This window comes from Chiloscyllium plagiosum, unplaced genomic scaffold, assembly GCF_037043375.1.
Source record: "Chiloscyllium plagiosum isolate Xiang-an unplaced genomic scaffold, Cpla_swu_hap1 HiC_scaffold_10, whole genome shotgun sequence".
Classification (NCBI taxonomy): domain Eukaryota; kingdom Metazoa; phylum Chordata; class Chondrichthyes; order Orectolobiformes; family Hemiscylliidae; genus Chiloscyllium; species Chiloscyllium plagiosum.
Genome location: NW_028270148.1, coordinates 60223214 through 60245011, shown reverse-complemented (window position 1 = coordinate 60245011; position 21798 = coordinate 60223214). Strand labels below are relative to the sequence as shown.

The 21798-nt window shown below is 40.0% G+C and overlaps 1 protein-coding gene across 2 annotated transcripts in view; it reads left to right on the top strand.

Annotated features, from left to right (window-relative positions):
- The window catches only part of LOC122552867 (proteasome activator complex subunit 4-like), a 194689-nt gene that overhangs the window by 120732 nt on the left and 52159 nt on the right, over positions 1–21798 (top strand). For both annotated transcript variants that reach the window (XM_043695950.2, XM_043695948.2), the window contains 7 exons: positions 4507–4636; positions 6060–6141; positions 7585–7735; positions 9517–9586; positions 11958–12083; positions 16332–16484; positions 18532–18636. In XM_043695950.2, the coding sequence (XP_043551885.2) occupies positions 4507–4636; positions 6060–6141; positions 7585–7735; positions 9517–9586; positions 11958–12083; positions 16332–16484; positions 18532–18636 (817 nt within the window). The remainder of the gene's footprint in view (positions 1–4506; positions 4637–6059; positions 6142–7584; positions 7736–9516; positions 9587–11957; positions 12084–16331; positions 16485–18531; positions 18637–21798) is intronic.

The window sequence follows — 21798 nt, the reverse complement described above, 5'->3', positions numbered from 1 at the left end:
TTGTTTTAAAAATTAAGCCCTGTTTAAGGAACTTCATAAAAACTAAAACAACGTTTCTGGAATTCACTGTGAATTGTGTTTACATTGCTTTGTTCAAGCAGTTGGGGAGGAGAGAGAAGACATTGTGAGTGCAGAGAGTAAGACTTGACTGGCAACAAATTGCTGATTGACTGGTTTGTGCAATTGTGACCAGTTGTGGATACCAGAGGTCATCAACCTGACAACAGTCCTCTAATTGGATCTTGGGAAGCTGAACAGTGTGTGTATGTTGTTGTGGTTCTGTTCGCAGAGCTGGGAATTTGTGTTGCAGACGTTTCGTCCCGTCTCGGTGATATCCTCAGTGTGTGTATGAATAATACAGTGAGTCTTCAGACTGGAAGAAATAGGACTTGACTCTATATATCTCTGCAGCAAAGACTTTCACACGTAGAGATGGTCAGTTGTTCTCTCCCACCATTTGCTATCAGCTGATGCATCTAACCAAAGCCTGAAACTGAACAATTAATGTGTAAGTTCTCTGCCTCCTTAACAAGAACTGAAAATCTGAAAGGAGGGTATGAGAGCAGATGGTTTTGCTTGGGAAGAGAAAGGAACACCTCATTGAAGCCTGTGAACTGATGCTATTGGAATGTGTTTCCTGATATATGTTTTGTCCACTCAACCACCCATCTGTGTCGGGATTCTACATTTTAGAATTGGCTTCCCATTTTCTAGCCGTCCCTTTACCTGCGAATATCTGCCCCCAATCAGCTTTTGAACGTTCTTGCCTAATACCGTCAAAATTGGCCTTTCTCCAATTTACAACTTCAACTTTTAGATCTGGTCTATCCTTTTCCATCACTATTTTAAATCTAATAGAATTATGGTCACTGGCCCCAAGGTTTTCCCCATTGACACCTCGGTCACCTGCCATGCCTGATTTCCCAAGGGTGGGTCAAGTTATGCACGTTCTCTAGTATATTGAATCAGGATATTTTTCTTGTACACACTTAAATTCCTCTCCATCTAAACCCTTAACATTATGGCAGTCTCAGTCAATGTTTGGAAAGTTAAAATCCCCTACCGTAACCACCCTGTTGTTATTACAGATAGCTGAGGTCTCCTTAGAAGTTTGTTTTTCAATTTCCCTCTGATTATTAGGGGGTCTATAATACAATCCCGATAAGGTGATCATCCCTTTCTTATTTCTCAGTTCCACCCAAGTAACTTCCCTGTATGTATTTCTTGGAATATCCTCCCTCAGTACAGCTGTGATGCTGTCATTACAGCTGCCAGTCCTGCCCATCCCTGAGCCATGTTTCTGTAATTGCTATGATATCCCAGTACCTTGTTCCTAACCATGCCCTGAGTTCATCTGCTTTCCCTGTTAGACCCCTTGCATTGAAATAAATGCAGTTTAATTTATTAGTCCTACTTTGTCTCTGCCTGCCCTGACTGTTTGACTTCTGTTCTCAACTGTACCAGTCTCGGACTGATCTCTTTCCTCACTATCTCCCTGGGTCGATGCCCCCAACCCACCTTAGAAGTTTAAATCCTCCCAAGCAGCTCTAGCAAATCTCCCTGCCAGTATATTAGTCCCCTTCCAATTTAGGTGCAATTTGTTTTCCTTGTACAGGTCACTTCTACTCCAAAAGAGATTCCAATGATCCAAAAATGTGAATCCTTCTCCCATACACCCGCTCCTCAGCCATGCATTCATCTGCTCTATCCTCCTATTCCTGCCCTCACCAGCTCATAGCACCGGGAATAATCCAGATATGACTACTCTTGAGGACCTCCTTTTTAAATTCCTGCCTAACTCTCTGTAATCTCCCCTCAGAATCTCCACCTTTTCCCTTCCTTTGTTGTTGGTTCCATTGTGGACAATGATCTCTTGCTGGCCCCTTTCCCCCATGAGAACATTCTGCACCCTCTCTGTGACATACTTGATCCTGGCACCAGGGACACAACACACCATTCTGTTTTCTTGCTGTTGGTCACAGAAATGTCTGTCTGTACCTCAGACTAAAGAGTCCCCTAACACAATTGATCTCTTCGAACCTGACAAACCCCACATTGCATTACAGCTAGTCTCAATACCAGAAACTTGGCTGTTTGTGTGACATTCCCTTGTGAGTCGATCACTGCTTACATTTTCCAAAACAGCATACTTGTTTGAAATGGGGATAGCCGCAGAAGACTCCCGTACTAGCTGCCTACCTCTCTTACCTTTCCTGGAGTTAACCCATCTATGTGACTGTATCTGTGACTTTCCCTCCTCCAAAAACTGCCATCCATCACATACTGTTGCTGTTGCAAATTCCTCATTGCCTCTAACCGTCTCTCCAACCGATCCATCCGATCTGATAGGATTCTCAATCAACAGCATCTATTGCAGATATAATCCGCAGTAACCCTTAAATTCTCTTTGAACTCCCACATCTGACAAGAAGCACATATCACTCTAGTAAAGGCCATTTTTGCTCCTTCATGATCTACAGACCCAGAAAATAACACCATCTTATTCCTCTACAAAACACTGCACTGTCCAGTGATACATGAATTCAAACAACAAAGGCAATAACTGTGATAACGAGAATCCAGAGAAAATATATTCCTGTTAGGGTGAAAGGAAAGGCTGGTAGGTAGAGGGAATGCTGGATGACTAAAGAAATTGAGGGTTTGGTTAAGAAAAAGAAGGAAGCATATGTCAGGTATAGATAGGATAAGGATAGATAGAGTGAATCCCTAGAAGAGTATAAAGGCAGTAGAAGTATACTTAAGAGGGAAATCAGGAGGGCAAAAAGGGGACATGAGATAGCTTTGGCAAATAGAATTAAGGAGAATCCAAAGAGTTTTTACAAATACATTAAGAACAAAAGAGTAACTAGAGAGAGAAAAAAGGACCCCTCAAAAATCAGCAAGGCGGCCTTTGTGTGGAGCCACAGAAAATGGGAGAGATATTAAACAAGTATTTTGCATCAGTATTTACTGTGGAAAAGTCTATGGAAGATATAGAATGTAGGGATATCTGGTCAGCATTGATGGGTTGGACCGACGGGTCTGCTTCCATACTGTACATCTCTATGACTAAGTTATATTTATAGATTGTAATTCATAATTTTGTTTGTCACAAAGCTGGTCCCTTTTTTCTAAAAGCTGTTTCTTTTCTCAAGGATACTGTGTCCTTGGTTTTTTTCTGGAGGGGTCATAAACCAGCTCTCGGTTCTGATTAGACTGATTTGGTACATAGATTAAAGGGTATTGAGAGGCCTTTTTGTTTATATGTAAACAGATGAGACTTCAGGCCAAAGCAGTCATGTTTCAGAAGTGACCTGTATAATGAAAGAGTGTCAACTCTCTGGCTGTGCAGTTCAGTCCAGAACTAGTTAGGAGTTCGCTGTGGAAACAGGCGCGCTCTCTCTTTCTGCCCTTCTAACGTCAACCTGTAAGCATCTGTTCCATTTTTTGATAACTGTGTTTCCAGGTGGCTTGCTTAGTGAGACTGTTGTGTACATTCGGAACAGCATAATTAAGTCTAGTTTGGATAGATTGAGTTCTGCAGGGGTTCTTTCTTCTGTTTGTGTTTCATTATGTAATTTTGTTAATAAATTTTTGTGTATTAAAACCTGGTAGTCAACCTCGCTAACTTACTCCGGGTAGTTTTCACTGTACACTTACCATGGTGGCTCAATGGTTAGCACTGCTGCCACACAGCACCAGGGTCCCAGGTTCGATTCCAGCCTCTGGCAACTGTCTGTGTGGAGTTTGCATATTCTCCCAGTGTCTGCGTGGGTTTCCTCCAGTGCTCTGGTTTTCTCCCAGGGTCCAAAGGTGAAGGTGAATTGGCCATGGTAAATTGCCCATAGTGCTAGGTGCGTTAGTCAGAGGGAAATGGGTCGAGGTGGGTTACTCTTTGGAGGGTCGTTGTGTACTGGTTGGGCCGAAGGGCCTGTTTCCACACTGTAGGGAATCTAATCTTATCGAAACAAATTGCAAAGTTATGGCCTGGGCTGCCTGCTTAAGAATGTTTTCAGTGGTTTGGCCGAGTCCATAACAGTTTACCTATGATGAAATGTATTTATTTGTAATAAACGGTAGTTCTCATTAAATACAGGAACATGTTGATATGATTAAATCAGATGGGAAAACTGGGGAGTTTTAGTAAAATAACTGGGCTGAAGCACACCTTCCCAAGTAGATCATAACCAAGTTGATTGGCAGCTACAGCTGCTACTTATACTTCTGATGATGTCTAATGATCATTGATAATGTGCATGAATGTGATCAATGGTTAAGGATTGTATCTGTCTTGCCTGGATGAATAGTCATTCATCCTGCACTTATTCATTGGCTCGGTTCATATATAAAGAGTGACTGTTAATGCCCTGCAACCTTGGCTGGAACACCAATATGGAAATTTTAGCATTGTATTATTATCATTAATTATGATGTTTTCCAACAAATCCTTTAACAAACCTTGTAAAAGGCTTTAAATTTTGATCAGGGGTTTGATTTTTTTTTAAGACCATGGAAATTTGAACAAATAGCCATTGGTTTCCTCTCCCTGTTACTGAGAGATGATGTCCCACTACCTACAAGAGGAATCAAGTTCTTTATTCAGAGTCTTAATCATGATGCTTTAGTAGTCCGGAAGGTAAGTTTTCTTTCTGTTAAATTTCACATGCCTAGCAATCAAAGAGAAGAATTGCAAGTTTACTGCTTAATTTGTCATTGTGTGGTGTACTTTGCCAGTTGCAAGAAAAATGGAATCACCAGCACTTTACTATGCTTATGGATGATATGAGAAGTGTCCTCCCTCCTGAAAAACAATTGTTAGCTGATAGGGCTCAGTTTCAGTGAATTCACTCGATCAATTCTCACCTGACTTTGGAACCTGGCAAACTTGCCAGCATGTTTTATATAATAATGTCACATGATATTGTACTTTTTAAAAAGCTATCTTCTCCTGACATGAGACATAGCATGGCTGTGTTGAGCTGATATTTACAAAAATATTATCTAAAAGGCTGAAAGAATGAATGTTCATTGTTAATTTTCATGCCTGAGCTGTATGGGGTCAGTGGCTTCATGTACTACAGATAATAAATAATTTCCAGTCTGGCTGTAAAAATATCATTCAACTGAATTGCTCATTCTGCAAACATTAAGTGCAATGAGATAAGCTCTGGATAGAAAGGTTTAGTGTAACAATGAAATTTACCATGTTAAGCCCCTGCAGCTGGGTACCACGGCATGGCTTCTGCCCAACATCTGAACCTATTGTGTGTCTCTACAGTGAAACTTGGAGCCTCTTCTCATCTCCCAGGCACACCTCAAGTCACCTGGTTTTGCAGGGATGGGGGAATATGGTGAACTTGGTGCTGTCACACACCGAAGAACCTGTCTAGTGTTGGGGGTGTAGGGCTTTTTTGCCGTCACTAGGCATCCCTGCCATGCCCACCAACTGCACCCCCCCTCCCCCACTGCCCCCCCACACCCTCCCCCCACACCCTCCCCCCACACCCCCCCCACCCCCCCCACACATACCCCCGCACCCCCCCGCGCGCACCCCCGCACACACACACCCCCCCCGCACGCGCCACCCCCCCGCACGCGCCACGCCCACGCGCCCCCCCGTGCCCACGCGCCACCCCCCGCACCCACGCCCCCACGCACCCCCCACACCCACACACTCAATAAACCCTTGAAAATGGTAGTTGCTACATGCTTTTCAGCTGTTTACTGCTCATCCAGTGATAGGCCTGATCTTACCCTCCTTTGCTGTTGATCAAGTGCAGGCAGAGAAAAGGCTTTAGCTGAGCAGCTTTGCAGCATATTTCAAAAGTCACCTTGCCTTTTGGCAGACTTATTTCTGTCACTTGAGCAAGGACGCTTGCCTGGACTGCATCCACAACCTCTGCAGTCTGCCTGTTTGTGCAAATAAGATCCAAAATAAATTTACCGCAACCTAAAACATGCAGCAGGTGGTGAAATCTTGTTGGGACCTCGAACTTTCAGGCAGAATAATGTCCCCAAAATTGCACATGTGACCATTGCTAAATTAATTTCATCTTCAGATGGCAATATCTGCTGTGGCTGGCATCATGAAGCAGCTGAAGAGACCTCACAAAAAAATAGAGATTGATCCATACACTGTTTGTAAGTAGAATTGACCTTTCAGTGATTATTTCCTTGATCATATTCTCAGTTAAATGTTAATGGACTTAAAGTAATTTTAAATATGCAAACTGTTTGAGCAAATTGCTTATTTCGAACCTGGGTTGCTCATTAAAGTGAGTTAAGTTCAAACAATTTTGGAAACCCCTCAAATTTGTCAATGTTTTATTTTTCATTGATTTTTAAGAGAAAACTTGTAAGGAGGAGAATTTGCTTTCACTTGTGAAGGGCATTCACTGAAAAGACCATGGTCATAATGAGTACAGTTAAATCATATGGTATGTCTTTGGGCACATTCAAATCTCTGGAAATGCTTCCATCATATGACTTGACTGGCACTTGATTTTAATACTCAGCCCTCATAGGAAGATATTACAGAGTTAAGACATTTTTGAAATGACACCTTAGTCGAAATACCTGTTTTTGAGCGTTCCTTTGAAAGGTTTAACATTCCTTGCTGTATTCCTGTGATCACCGTACTTGGCGCTAGTCAGATATTTTGGCGTTGCTGTTCATAACTGTATCCATGATCCAAAAAGACATTTGAACTACTTCTTTGCAAACATTTTCACTATTTAAAACATTTTACTTTACCTCTCAGAAGTTTTTATTTTGCATTATTATATTCGCTCAAGACGTTAAAAATGTGAACAAAGATGTTTCAATCACTACAAGTAAAAATCACATGGTGATTTGATATGCTGAATGTGCCATTATTCTGGTGGAAAATAGGAAATGTTGGACGAGAAAGATAAAGCTCTAACACAACTGTCTGCCATCCTGGTAGACATGATGGAATAATAATGACATAATTGACTATTTATTAGCAATCGGTATCTGTCAAGAAGTCTGTCAAATCCAGACATGAGTTAAGACAAAATCCATTGCTGGAAACCTTTGGAAACGATAGGTCTAAAGTTACTTGCTTCTCGCAAGTATGTTACACTATTGTGTAAATGTGGGCGGCACAGTGGCTCAGTGGTTAGCACTGCTGCCTCATAGTGCCAGAGACCTGGGTTCAATTCCCGCTTCAGGTGACTGACTGTGTGGAGTTTGCACATTCTCCCCGTGTCTGCGTGGGTTTCCTCCGGGTGCTCCAGTTTCCTCCCACAGTCCAAAAATGTGCAGGTTCGGTGAATTGGCCATGCTAAATTGCCCATAGTGTTAGGTGAAGAGGTAAATGTAGGGGAATCGGTCTGGGTGGGTTGCGCTTCGGAGGGTCAGTGTGGACTTGTTGGGCAGAAGGGCCTGTTTCCACACTGTAAGTAATCTAATCTTTACTTCTAATGTTGTTTTCAAGTTCATTTTCTACAGTTTTATTTATTAGTGAAAATTTTAAACAAGTCTTTTGAACCTTCTGCTTTATTATTTTTTGAAGCCCTTAAAAATATTCCACATTTTTAATTGTGGGAACTTCCTAACTAGATGGCTCTCATCCAGCAATAACCCAGCCAGGAGACAGGCCTGATAACAAGTGGCTTCATTACGATAGCTCCAATTTGCCAAGGACTAAGGATGAATGGGAAGCCTGCTTATTTGTGGAAAAGACACACTGGGGGTACTATACATGGCCTCAGTAAGTATGGGATTGGTGAAATGTAAGCCATCAGAGTAATTCCATTCAAATCCTTGGAGATTGCTCAGTATGAATGGAGTCAATTATAAAGGATGAAATTACGACACATCTGGATAGCAGTAACAGGATAGGTCAGAGTCACAGCATGGATTTATGAAGGGGAAATCATACTTGACTAATCTTCTGGAATTTTTTGAGGATGTAACTCTGAAGATGGACAAGGGAGATCCAGTGGATATAGTATACCTGGACTTTCAGAAAGCCTTTGATGAAGTCCCACTTAGGAGGTTAGTGAGCAAAATTAGGGGCAAAATACTGACACGGATTAAAAATTGGTTGGCTGACAGGAAACAAAGAGTAGTGATAAACGACTCCTTTTCGGAATGGCAGACGGTGACCAGGGATCAGTGCTGGGACCGCAGCTTTTTACAGTGTACATTAATGATATAGATGAAGGTATTAAAAGTAATATTAGCAAACTTGCTGATGACACAAAGCTGGGAGGCAGGGTGAAATGTGAGGAGGATGTTAGGAGAATACAGGGTGAGTGGACGGATGCATGGCAGATGCAGTTTAATGTGGATAAATGTGTGGTTATCCACTTTGGTGGCAAGAACAGGAAGGCAGATTACAACCTAAATGGAGTCAAGTTAGGTAAAGGGGCAGTACAACGAGATCTAGGTGTTCTTGTACATCAGTCAATGAAAGCAAGCATGCAGGTACAGCAGGCAGTGAAGAAAGCTAATAGCATGCTGGCCTTCATAACAAAAGGAATTGAGTATAGAAGCAAAGAGGTCCTTCTGCAGCTGTACTGGGCCTTGGTGAGACTGTACCTAGAATATTGTGCGCAGTTTTGGCCTCCAAATTTGAGGAAAGACATTCTGGCTATTGAGGGAGTGCAGCATAGGTTCATGAGGTCAATACCCGGAATGGCGGGACTATCTTACGCTGAAAGATTGGAGCGACTTGGTTTGTATACGCTTGAGTTTAGAAGGCTGAGTGGATCTGATTGAGACGTATAAGATTATTAAAGGATTGGACACTCTGGAGGCAGGAAGTATGTTTCCGCTGATGGGTGAGTCCCGAATCAGAGGACACAGTTTAAACGTAAGGGGTAGGTCACTTAGAACAGAGTTGAGGAGAAACGTCTTCACCCAGAGAGTGGTGGGTGTATGGAATGCTCTGCCTCAGAAGGCTGTGGAAGCCAAGTTTCTGGATACTCTCAAGAAAGACTTGTATACAGCTCTTAAGGATAGTGGAATCAAGGGTTATGGGGATAAGGCAGGAACAGTATAATGATTGAGGATGATCACCCATGATCATAATGAATGGTGGTGCTGGCTCGAAGGGCAGAATGGCCTACTCCTGCACCTATTGTCTATTGATTAACAGAACAAATGACGAGTGATTTGTAATTCCAATATTTAAGCAATTAGAAATATTTTCAAGACCAGCGAATTGGGTCAAAATATTCTGTTATTAGAAGCATTGCTCATGCATATAATGTACATCATTAAACTGTCTAAAAAGTTTAGCGCTGGAAAAGCACAGTAGGTCAGGCAGCATCCAGGAACAGGAGATTTGATATTTCAGGCTTAAGCCCTTTATCAGCAGCTGTAGTCCTGACTTTATTTTAGTCATGTAATTAATTTATGTCTAGTATGTTAATAGACAGTATTATAATAGGTTGTAAAGAAAGTGAAGATTTGGGAAGTGTTTTTAAAAGAACAGTTGAAGCATAGATGCAAGAGAAAATCTAATGACTTTTTTTTCCTAATTAGGAAGCTGCTTGTTTATGCCCCAGTGGATCAACAACCTAAACTAGGAAGAAGTCGAAGCGAAATGTCAGAGGTAAAAATTATTTGTGTCAAAAGTTTTTTTTAGCATTTTCTAGTCATCAATTCAGGGTTATTTGATGAGCTTGAAATAATGAGAGTGCTTGAGTTGAAGTAAGTGAGTGATCTTCATCAAAGCATGAGTGTATGATCCCATTTGAAAAATAATGAAGTTTTACAACTGTATTTACTATTTCGCCTGCTGTTGTGTCACCACTTTCCTTAATATGCTAGTATTGCACATCATTGGCCTGTATAGACCTTGAGGAGAAAGTGAGGTCTGCAGATGCTGGAGATCAGAGCTGGAAATGTGTTGCTGGAAAAGCGCAGCAGGTCAGGCAGCATCCAGGGAACAGGAGAATCGACGTTTCGGGCATAAGCCCTTCTTCAGGAAGGGCTTATGCCCGAAACGTCGATTCTCCTGTTCCCTGGATGCTGCCTGACATGCTGCGCTTTTCCAGCAACACATTTCCAGCTCTGTATAGACCTTGGACTAACATTGGTTCCCAATATAAAATCAGTGTTTCATGTTTGTTGTCAAATTCAGAAGACAAAGTAGGAAAACCCAATGAAGTGAACATTAATAGCAAAGTATAACACAGTTTATGCAAGGCTACTGTGTAACTGCACTGCATAACTTGTATCTTAGCTTAAGTCTTATGAATAATTTTGCCTGAGTTGCTGCCAACATTGGTCATGTATCTCTGATCAGTACCCGCATTGCTGTTAATGTGCCCTGAGAGCAGCATAGTTGTGCAATAGCTTTACATTATTTTATGAACTTTGTTTTATTGTAATGAAAGAGCACCTTCAGTTCAATACAGCTTCTTCCTCTTCAGTATCTTGCTATGTATAACGAGTCTATAGAGCTCAAGGGTCTCCTGGGTAAATCTGTTCTTTTTCCAGAAATCAGTTCTGAAATCCATACAAAAGAAAGTTGACTAGTGTCAAGTATGATATTATCAGCAAGCAACTCTAAAGCAGTAGTGCAGCACTTAATTTTTTCTGGTTTGAGGATGCCAGTCAAGTTTTCTTAGCAGTTTTTCGAATTACCCCGCCATCAGATTGTCTTATTGGTTCAATGTTGACAAAAACAATAAATTCAAACTAGAGTAGGTTTTAGTATCCTGGGACATAATTTAAACTGGTTAAATTTGAATTGTTGTCAAAACAGCAACCAACTCACGTAATAATTTCACAACAAAATGTTACATATTTTCAATTTTCCAGTACACTGGGACTGCTAGGTAGTGTTATGGACTAGGCTAGACCACTCAAAACTTTCTTAAGCAGGCAGCCCTAGACCTAACTTGGCAATTTGTTTCGGTAAGTGTACATTGAAAATTACCTGGAGGTAGCTAGGTTGACTACTAGATTTTAAAACAGACAAAAATGTATTCACAAAATTACACAATGAAACACACATAACAGAATAAAGAACTCAAACTATCCAGTTAGACTTAATTATGCTGTTCCGAATAGGTTCCAATAAGCAAACTTCGTTTAAAACCCAGTATAAATGGAACACATGCTTAAAAGTTTTTGTTGAAGGGCAGAAAAGAGAGAGTTTCCACACCGCTCCCTGTTGAACTTCCTAGTTTAAGACTGAACTAAAACTGCTCAGCTCATGTTGGCTCAAATCGAGAGCTGACCACATCCCTACCTTTATACAGGTCACTTCTAAAGCATGACGACTTTGGCCTGCAGTCTCATCTGACGACATAGAAACAAAAGGCCTCTTAAAATCCTTTTCATCTCTGTACCAAACTAGACTGATCAGAGTCCAGCTCAGTTTATTGCCCCTCTGAAAAAAATCAAGGACAGAGTCGTCTTGATCCAAGGAACCATTTAGGAAAAAAAGGGACTATCTTTGTGACAGTAGTCATATGACAGATGCTTGTAAGGTCTGTGAAAAACAGTATTCACTCTCTCAAAGGTAACAGTACACACCTTCAACTTCATAACAATACTGAGAAGAATATTGATCCCCGCACTGATACTTTGTTTATATTAAATATCTCCGCCTTCTTCCCCCCCCCCCGTACCTCCTTAAATATTTTCCTTTGTCTGGAATATGGTAACATATCTTGTCGGCCTTCAATCATGTATACAGGCTTACTCAGCTATTTTTGAAATCAATGTAATTGAAATTTTCCATGATTGGTATATCTGTATGCTGTATTTGTTAACTATTTATTAGTACTGATGCTGTCGTTATGGTAGAGTGAAAATCAGTTTAATTTTAACTAGTGCCCATTTGAAGATTTTTTTCCTTTGCAAAGAAAGGCATTATTTATGTTTAATTTACTATGGTTTTGTCACATGTATGATTAGTCTAAAACTCTGCACAGGCATTACTAATGACTTCCAAATAACTACCTTTGTAGGCAGAACAAGTAATTTATGACCATTTCTCTGACCCACAATTTATGGAGCAATTGATTAAATTCTTATCCTTGGAAGACCGAAAAGGAAAGGACAAATTTAATCCACGCAGATTTTGTCTGTTCAAGGTATGCAATAGTATTAGTAAACTAAAATGAAACATCAGCTTAATGCATTTGATTTTTGGAATGAGTGACCTCCAACTGTTGGCCAAAGTTACTTTTTTGAAACAACTGTTCCTGTGGTAATTACCTCCAATTGTTTTACCTGTTATTACAAATTTGTTACCAATGGTCGCCTTAGACCTTCTGATTTGGTTACAAAATCAACTGTCCCTTATTTGTATTACAACTTTGACCTTGGTGAAGTACTCTTGATGTCTTGTCACTCTTGTAATATGTGGAATATGATAGCCTACTTACATCCAGCATAGTTTCAAAAATGACAGTGACTAAATCATCTCTTTTAGGTATAGGTTCATGGTAACTGTTGGCCAGGATATTACTACTACAAGTAGTGCCATAAAATCTTCAAGAAACTGGAGGAGTTGATGGAGTTTTAAATTACTATCTCATCCAAAAAGTCAATGCACATTTTTTCAATATTGTAATAAGTGCTTATTTAAATTATACGTTCAAGTTTTTGAAGCAAGGGTTGTCCTTGACCTTTTGATTCTCATTTCCCTGGCGAATTCTTGCTAATTCAGTTTTTCTTCTTGTCACTGATTATAATAAATTTGATAATTTGCATGAAAAAGCATTTGCTTTAGAACTTGTTTGAACCACTTCTTAAATTACTCATAAGCATGTTGGGGTTATTGGCATTCACTGTCTATAACTCAGAATTAACCTGATCATTGGCAGTTTTGCATTTTTATGATAGAGAAATAACTTTCAACTTAAAGCAGAGAACATTTTTTCCTCTCTTAATTTCCTCTATAAACCACTGGAAGCTTTAAAAAAAACAACCTGTCAGACATGTTATGAAAAAACTGAGGTAGGTGAGACTTGAAACCAGACCCTGAGTCACTAACACTCTGCCTTAAGAATCTTGTAACCACTGGAGACTAAATGAGCAAAGAAGTCTTTTGAGCATGGTCAGAAGACCTCTGCAGGAACATTATGCCTAAACAATTATCATCCACAAGTGACAAATCTAAACATTCATGCTCAATAAATATTTGAAGGTCACTGCAATGTGGCAGCTTTATAAATACCATTGACATGCAGCTCTCTAGCATAACCTCAGTCAGTGTGTGATGGATGCTTCCATACAATATCAATTTATGGGATGTTTCTTTTCTCTTCTTTTGCTTTTTTATTTAGTGGCAAATCCTGTTCACATCACCTAATGTTCAACACACATCCTCCATCATTCTCCTTCATAAATGCTGAAGATGTCCATTTAATATTTTGCAAGCCTCAGTTCTCAGCACTGGGCTGCAGTACATTCTATAAACTAACAACTTTGATATGCGATCAAATCTTTGTAACATCTGTCTCACCATGGCCTCTCTTCTGCTTCAGTAGAAATTCTAGTTCCAATTGTTACGTAATTTGGAAACATATTCTTTTCCTTGCTCTCCTGTCTCATGAAGAGACTCTGGCCATTTTGTTCCTATTCTTGGGCCAATTCCATTGTTCTTCAGCTTCAAGATTGTTTCAGGTGCAAGGTTGTACTGTGTGTTTAAATTTAAGGTAAAATGAAGCATCCTGTGACTTGATTTGCAGTTTGCCTGAAGGTTATTTTACTGAGAAGAAGGTGCAAAATATTTTTATCCGGAGACAATAGCAATAGGCTACATTCTAATACTGGATTGATTGAGACTGCAATGTCCTAGAGGAACAATGATAACGTTGGGTTGTAAACATTTTATGCGTGGGAAATCATGTCTCACAAACTTGATTGTGTTATTTGTTCAAAAAACTCAAGAGGATTGATGAGGGCAGAATGGGTGGACGTGATCCATATGGACTTCAGTAAGGCATTCGACAAGGTTCCCCATGGGAGATTGGTTATAAGGTTAAATCTAATGGAACACAGGGAGAACTAGCCATTTTGATACAGAACTGGCTCAAAGGTAGAAGACAGAGGGTGGTGGTAGAGGGTTGTTTTTCAGACTGGAGACCTGTGACCAGTGGAGTATCACAAGGATCGATGCTGGGTCCAATACTTTTCATCATTTATATAAATGATTTGGATGTGAGCATAAGAGGTATAGTTAGTAAGTTTGCAGATGACACCAGAATTGGAGATGTAGTGGACAGCGAAGAAGGTTACCTCAGATTACAACAGGATCTTGATCAGGTGGGCCAGTGGGCTGAGATGTGGCAGATGGAGTTTAATTTAGATAAATGGAAGGTGCTGCATTTTGGGAAAACAAATCTTAGCAGGACTTATATACTTAATGGTAAATGTTGTTGAACAAAGAGACCTTGGCGTGCAGGTTCACTAGCTCCTTGAAAGTGGAGTCGCAGGTAGACAGGATAGTGAAGAAGGCATTTGGTATGCTTTTCTTTATTGGTCAGAGTATTGAGTTACAGGAGTTAGGAGGTCATGCTGTGGCTGTTCAGGACATTGGTTAGGCCAGTGTTGGAATATTGCATGCAATTCTGGTCGTCTTCCTACCGGAGAGATGTTGTGAAACTTGAAAGGGTTCAGAAAAGATTTGCAAGGATGTTGCCAGGGTTGGAGGATTTGAGTTATAGGGAGAGGTTGAATAGGCTAGTGCTGTTTTTCATGGAGCATTGAAGGTTATGGGGTGACCTTATAGAAGTGTACAAAATCATGAGGGGCATGGATAGGATAATTAGACAAAGTCTTTTCCCCGGGGTGGGATAAGTCCAAAACTAGAGGGCATAGGTTTAGGGTGAGAGGGGAAAGATATAAAAGAGACCTAAAGGGCAACTTTTTCACGCAGAGGGCGGTACGTGTATGGAATGAGCTGCCAGAGGAAGTAGTGGAGGCTAGTACAATTGTAATATTCAAAAGGCATCTGGATTGGTGTATGAATAGGAAGTGTTTAGAGGTATATGGGCCAGTTGCTGGTAGGTGGGACTAGATTGGGTTGGGATATCTGGTCAGCATGGAAGAGTTGGACTGAAGGGTCTATTTCCGTGCTGTACATCTCTATGACTCTATTTGTACTTTAAATTGCCCATTTAACTAAAAATGAGGGATCAATATGGTGAAGCTACAAAACAGGGTGACTAGATTGCTGAACAGCAGAAACCACATGCAATAAATGTGATCAATTGATTCCACAACTGTTGGATCAGATCTGAACTTAGTCCTGCTACATCCAGCCATGAATTGTAATGTTAGAAATCTAGAGGAGCAGGCAGCTTCACAAATGCCACCATCTTCAAAGATGGAGAGATGAGCACATATTGCAAAAGATGAGGCTGAAGTATTTGCAGCCTCCTTCAGCCAGAAGTGCATGACCCCAGCATCACAAATATCAGTATTCAGCCAATGTGATTACTTCTACATGATATCAAAGAACAACTGAAGGCGTTAAATACTGCAAATGCTATGGACCTTGACAGAACTCTGGCAATTGTACTGAAGATTCCAACATCATCCACACCCCTAGCAAGCTATTCCAGTACAAATACAGCACTGGCATCTACTGGCAATGTGGGAAACTGGCCAAACATGCCCTTTCCACAAAAAGTAAGACAAATCGAACTTGGTCAATTATGTGCCATTATACATTTATCCATTATCTTGATCATCAGCAAAGTGTTCGGGATTGTTGATAGTACCATCAAGCAGCATCAGCTCAGTGATGACCTGATACTCTGTCTTGGTTCCGCAAGGGCCACTCATGCCTGAACTCATTAAACGTTTGGCTTATCACTGATTGAGGTCATATGCAATGCAAAGGAAAATACTTATGATTGCTGAAAGTCCATTATCTAAGTCTTAAGACATAATTATATGAGTTTGTCTACATGGAGTTTTTCTGGATCCAAGCAGAAAGGTAATTGAAAAGGAAATCAGCTGAACTAATTGCAAGTATTATTTTATTCAGTGCAGTAACAGGAAATTTTTAGATTTTCATTTCAACCAGCAGCTTCTGAGCTGAATTCTCAGTTTTAATGGACACTCGCACTGTGGATTTATGCTTGGGGTCAAACTGTATGTTTACAGCTTGTGGCCGAGTCAGGGGGCAGGAAGAGAAATGAAAACTGCATGAAGCAAAATCATTTCTTCAGTGTTTTGGTGTTTTCAAGTTTGATTATAAGGACTGTGATTACATTTTCTAATCTTTAGATCGTGATTTTCATGTAAAATAAAGCAAACTAAACTTGAAATAAATTTGAAGTTCAACATCATGTTTTGAATAAATTTGTTAATTTCTTCCATGACAGGGTTTGTTCAGAAACTTTGATATGGCCTTTTTATCAGTGTTAAAGCCACATATAGAACATCTTGTCTCAGATTCTCATGAAAGTGCACAGCGATGTGTCGCTGAAATCATTGCTGGACTAATCCGAGGTTGTAAACACTGGAGGTATGAAGAGGTAATACCATTGGTTTTATACTCTAGACAGTTAAATTTGAGGTCAGATAAATATTTATATTTGTGCAGAATTTACACTTTTAATAACGATCCAACTTAATTCCCTGACTTACATTTTTATTGTTAGTTGTATTCATATCCATTTTAAATGGATATTTGATTAATTTTGACTGTCAGTGTTATGATAGCTTCATTTTTAATTGTACAAATTAGCTCTGGCTGCTTGAAAAGAAAAACAGGTATAGTGTTTATTGCTTATAGAAAATGTTCCATGCTAATGTGATTTGCCTGAATTTTGGATTAAATGATTTATAGTAATTTAGTTGCCTTCAATTATTTGAGACAACCAAAAGCATTGATATAATAAGATTCTATTGTACTTGCAAATTTATTTTGTTTCTCAACAAGCTTGACTATTCCAATAAATATGTTCCCCCATTAATTATACAAGGTATTGAGCTAACTGAATTCCATTTCTGTCGAAAATAATTTGTGCATTTAACACGCAGTCTTATGATCCCAGCTGAATTAATACCGGACAAGTCAGATTCCAGAGTGCAACTTTACTCGATGGACCACCAATTTTATTTTGCACTTTGGTTACCATGGTGGTCAGTGACTGAATATATTCACGCAAACAGCATTAGTATGTTACAAAAATGACTACATATGGGATAATTTGTAAGGATCTCATCATAGTCAGCAATCCTTTCTCTTTGAAGTATAAACCCTATCTTTGCTATTTAATTTCTTATTGACTGACAAGACCACAAGTGTTTACTTTGAGAGTTTGTGCATATTCACCAGATGAGATTCTCTGTTAGCCTGTGTCTGTGCCTCTGAAGACTATCTCAGAGGGTTCTCACTGAATTCTGAAAGGAAAAAGCTGCAAGGTTTTCTCCATTTTTTTTTCAAACATTTTAGGTTGTTAAACATCGCATCTGGTATTAGTAAAGCAATAAGACATAGGAGCAGAAATTAGGCCATTCAGCCCATCGAGTCTGCTCTGCCATTCAATCATGGCTGATAAGTACTTCATCACCATTTTCGCCTCGATCCCCTTGACAGTCAAGAACCTATCTATCTCCGTCTTAAATATACTCAATGACCTGGCCTCCACAGCTTTTTCTGGCAATGAATTCCATAGATTCACCACTCTCTGGCTGAAGACATTTCTCCTTATCTTCATTCTAAAAGGTTTTCCCTTTACTCTCAGGCTATGCCCTCTGGTCCTATATTCTGTCCTACCAATGGCAACATCTTCCCAACATCTACTCTGTCCAAGCCATTCAGTACTGTGTAAGTTTCAATTAGATATCCCCTCATCTTTTCTTCTGAAGTGAATCTGCTTCTAGTCTCTCTTTCCTTGTATTATAAAAGCTCAACTTAATGAATACTTCAGTTATCTCAGTTAAGATAAGCAATTGTCTCAAGAGACAGTTTATTTGGTCATTTAAAATGAAATAGTCTCTGTCCGTTTTAAAAAAAAATCACATGCACGAAATTGAAAACCAAAAATCTATCTATCTCTATCTCTATCTCTATTTTTGGATGCAAATTCCAAAACAAGTTATTGTTCAAAGTTTGTGCAAAGATTTGTAGCTCGGGTGCTCGTTGTTGTGGTTCTGTTCGCCGAGCTGGAAGTTTTTGTTGCAAACGTTTCGTCCCCTGGCTAGGCGACATCATCAGTGCTTGGGAGCCTCCTGCGAAGCGCTTCTTTAATGTTTCCTCCGGTGTTTATAGTGATCTGTCCCTGCCGCTTCCAGTTGTCAGTTTCAGCTGTCCGCTGTAGTGGTTGGTATATTGGGTCCAGGTCGATGTGTTTGTTGATGGAGTTATTGTATTCAACAAAAATAGACTTTGTAATTAGCAAATAATACTTCAGCAATTTGTTTGTGCAAATTAAGCTATGATGGAAAATTGAAATTTAATTTTATGCCATCCAGTCTTAATTTGCAGTATTCCTTTTGTTGACAAATGGACTTTTGAATTTTATATTATGTTCAACCCCTGGAAAGAGGTTGATAGGTTTTTTTTGGTGATTTTAGGTGGAACAGCTATGGAAAATTCTCTGTCCGTTTTTGAGAACTGCCTTGTCCAACATCACAGTAGAGACCTACAGTGACTGGGGAACATGCATTGCCACGGCTTGTGTACGTAAAAGCAAATTATTTATCTAAACTGTGTGACACATGCATACACTTGAATTTAACATCTGCCCTTGCTTTGATTTTGATGTGAAATCAAAATTGTGTTCTAAATTGGTGTGTTAAATAAATTAACTACCAATTAAGTAATTCTAAAATATAACTGCCTGGAGTATTTGGTGCTTTGTTATATGTATTAAATTCTGATGCAAAGTGTGAAACATTATAGCGTAAGAAACTGAGTAGTATTCTGCATGTTAATTCTATGCACGAGAAAGCCTGTATATAATCTTAATTGTGAAATGACATTGTTCATATCGTGTTTTTTGCAAATATTTGAGACAATTTTAAATACAGTTACAACTTCTTTATAAACATTGTATGCTTCTGTGTGCATTTTCAGTTTCTGGAGGATTTTTATAAACAAAATATATTGAATCAATGTATTCAGCAATTTACAAAGAAATTGATATTAATTATATGTGAAGGAAAACTTTGAAATTCATCTTTTTTTTTACACCCTCTGAATGCTCAAGTAATTCGTAGCCACTGAATAACATTTGGAATATTTTGATAGTTTGTAAGAAAGGTGGGCAGGGAATTGGTATAGCAACAAAAATACTGCAGATGCTAGAATCCAAAGTAGACACACAGGTGGCTGGAAGAACACAGCAAGCCAGGCAGCATCAGGAGGTGGAGAAATCAACGTTTCGGGTCGAGATCCTTCTTCCTGATTAAGGGTCTCAACCCGAAACGTCGACTTCTCCATCTCCTGATGCTGCCTGACTTGCTGTGTTCTTCCAGCCTCTTTGTCTACTCAGGAAATTGCATAAACTTCAACAAACAATATATGATGAATAATTGGCCATCCTTTGATGTTTGAGGTTTGAATATTGGCCCCCATAAGACATGGGAGTAGAAGTATCGTCTGCTTTGGGGTTCAACAAGAATCGTGGCACATCTAATGATCCTTAACTCCACTTTTCCTCCCTTAACCCATAACCCTTGACACTGTTCATGGTTAAAAATTTGTCAATGTCAGCCTTGAATATGCTTTTAATTACTCAGCTTCTACAGCCTTCTCTGGTAAAGAATTCTGCAGATTCACTTACTTCTGAGAGAAGAAATTCCTCCTCCTCTCTTCAATGGGTGAACACTTACCTTGAGGTTATGCTCTCTGGTCCTACACTGTCCCACAAGGGGAAAATCCTCTCAACATCTACCCCATCAAACACCCTGAAAATGTTGTATTTTAGTAATTTGTCTGTCTTTATTCTGGTTAGCCCATGAGTACAGGCCAAATATACTCAACTTATCCTCAGAAGAAATTCCCTCCATATCTGGGGTAAATCTTGTAAACATTTTCTGCACTGCCTCCAATGACAGTGAATCTTCCTATTAATAAGGTGACTGAAGTTATTCCATCTGTGCTGACAAGTGCCTTGTGTAGGTTGAGGTTTCATGTATAGAACAAAGAATATTACAGCCTGTGTCGATCTATTTCCTCTATCTAAATCTGCTGCCTATTTTCTAAGGATCTATATCCTTTGCTCCCAGTCCATTCATATATCTGTCTAGATACATCTTAAATGACGTTATCATTCCTGCTCCTACCACCACCGCTGGCAACACATTCCAGGCATCCATCACCCTCTGTGTGAAGTACTTTCCACCTATATCTCCACTAAACTTTTCCTCTCTCACTTTGAACTCGTGACCTCTAGTAATTGAGTCCTCCACTCTGGGAAAACGTTTCTTGCTATCCACCCTGTCTACACCCCTTATGATTTTGTAGGCCTCCATCAGGTCCCCCCCCTCAACCACCACCTTTCCAATGAAAATAATCCTAATTTACTCAACCTCTCCTCATAGCTAGCACCCTCCATACCAGGCAACATCCTGGTGAACCTCCTCTGCGCCCTCTTCCAAAAAGCATCCATATCCTTTTGGTAATGTGACGACCAGAACTGTAAGCAGTATTCCAAATATGGCCGAACCAAAGTCTTATGCAAGTGTAGTATGACCTGCCAACTCTTGTACTCAATACGTCCAATGAAGGAAAGCATGCCGTATGCCGCCTTGACCACTCTACTGACCTGCTTTGCCGCCTTCAGGAAATGATGGACCTGAACAGCCGGATCTCTCTGTACATCAATTTTCCCCAGGACATTTCCATTTATTGTATAGGTCACTCTGGAATTGCATCTTCCAAAATGCATCACCTCTCATTTGTCCAGATTGAACTCCATCTGCCATTTCTTTGCCCAACTCTCCACTCTATCTATATTGTATTGTATTCTCTGATAGTCCCCATTCACTATCTGCTACTCCACCAATCTTAGTGTCATCTGCAAACTTGCTCATGAGGCAACCTACACCTTCCTCCAAATCATTTATGTATATCACAAACAAAAGTGGTCCTAGCACGGATCCCTGTGCGACACCACTGGTCACAGGTCTCCATTCTGAGAAGCTTCCTTCCACTACTACTTTCTGTCTCCTGTTACCCAACCAGTTCTCTATCTATCTAGCTAGAACACCCTGGACCTCATGCGACTTCACCTTCTTCATCAGCCTATCATGGCAAACCTTATCAAATGTCTTACAAAAGTCAATATATGTTATATCTACATCCCTTCCCTCATCAATCAACTTTGTCACCTCTTCAAAAAATTCTATTAGGTTTGTAAGACATGACCTTACCTGCACAAAACCATGCTGCCGATCAGCGATAAGCCCATTTTCTTACAAATGGATATATGTCCTATCCCTTAATATCTTTTCCAAGAGCTTCCCTACCACTGATGTCAGGCTCAGAGGGCTGTAATTACCTGGATTATCCCTGCTATCCTTCTTAAACAAGGGAACAACATTAGCAATTCTCCAGACCTCTGGGACCTCCCCCATTCTCATGGATGCTGCAAAGATATCTGTTAAAGCTCCAGCTATTTCCCCTCTGGCTTCCCTTAGAAACCTGGGATAGGATCCCATCTGGTCCTGGGGACTTGTCCACCTTAATGCCTTTTAGAATATACAACACTTCCTCAACCCTGCTCGCTAAGAATATCTCACGACCTCTTTTAGCCCTCCTAATTCCTGTTTCAGATTGGTCCTACATTCCCAAAATTCTTCCAAAGCTTCGTCTGTCTTCAGTCACTTAGACCTTCT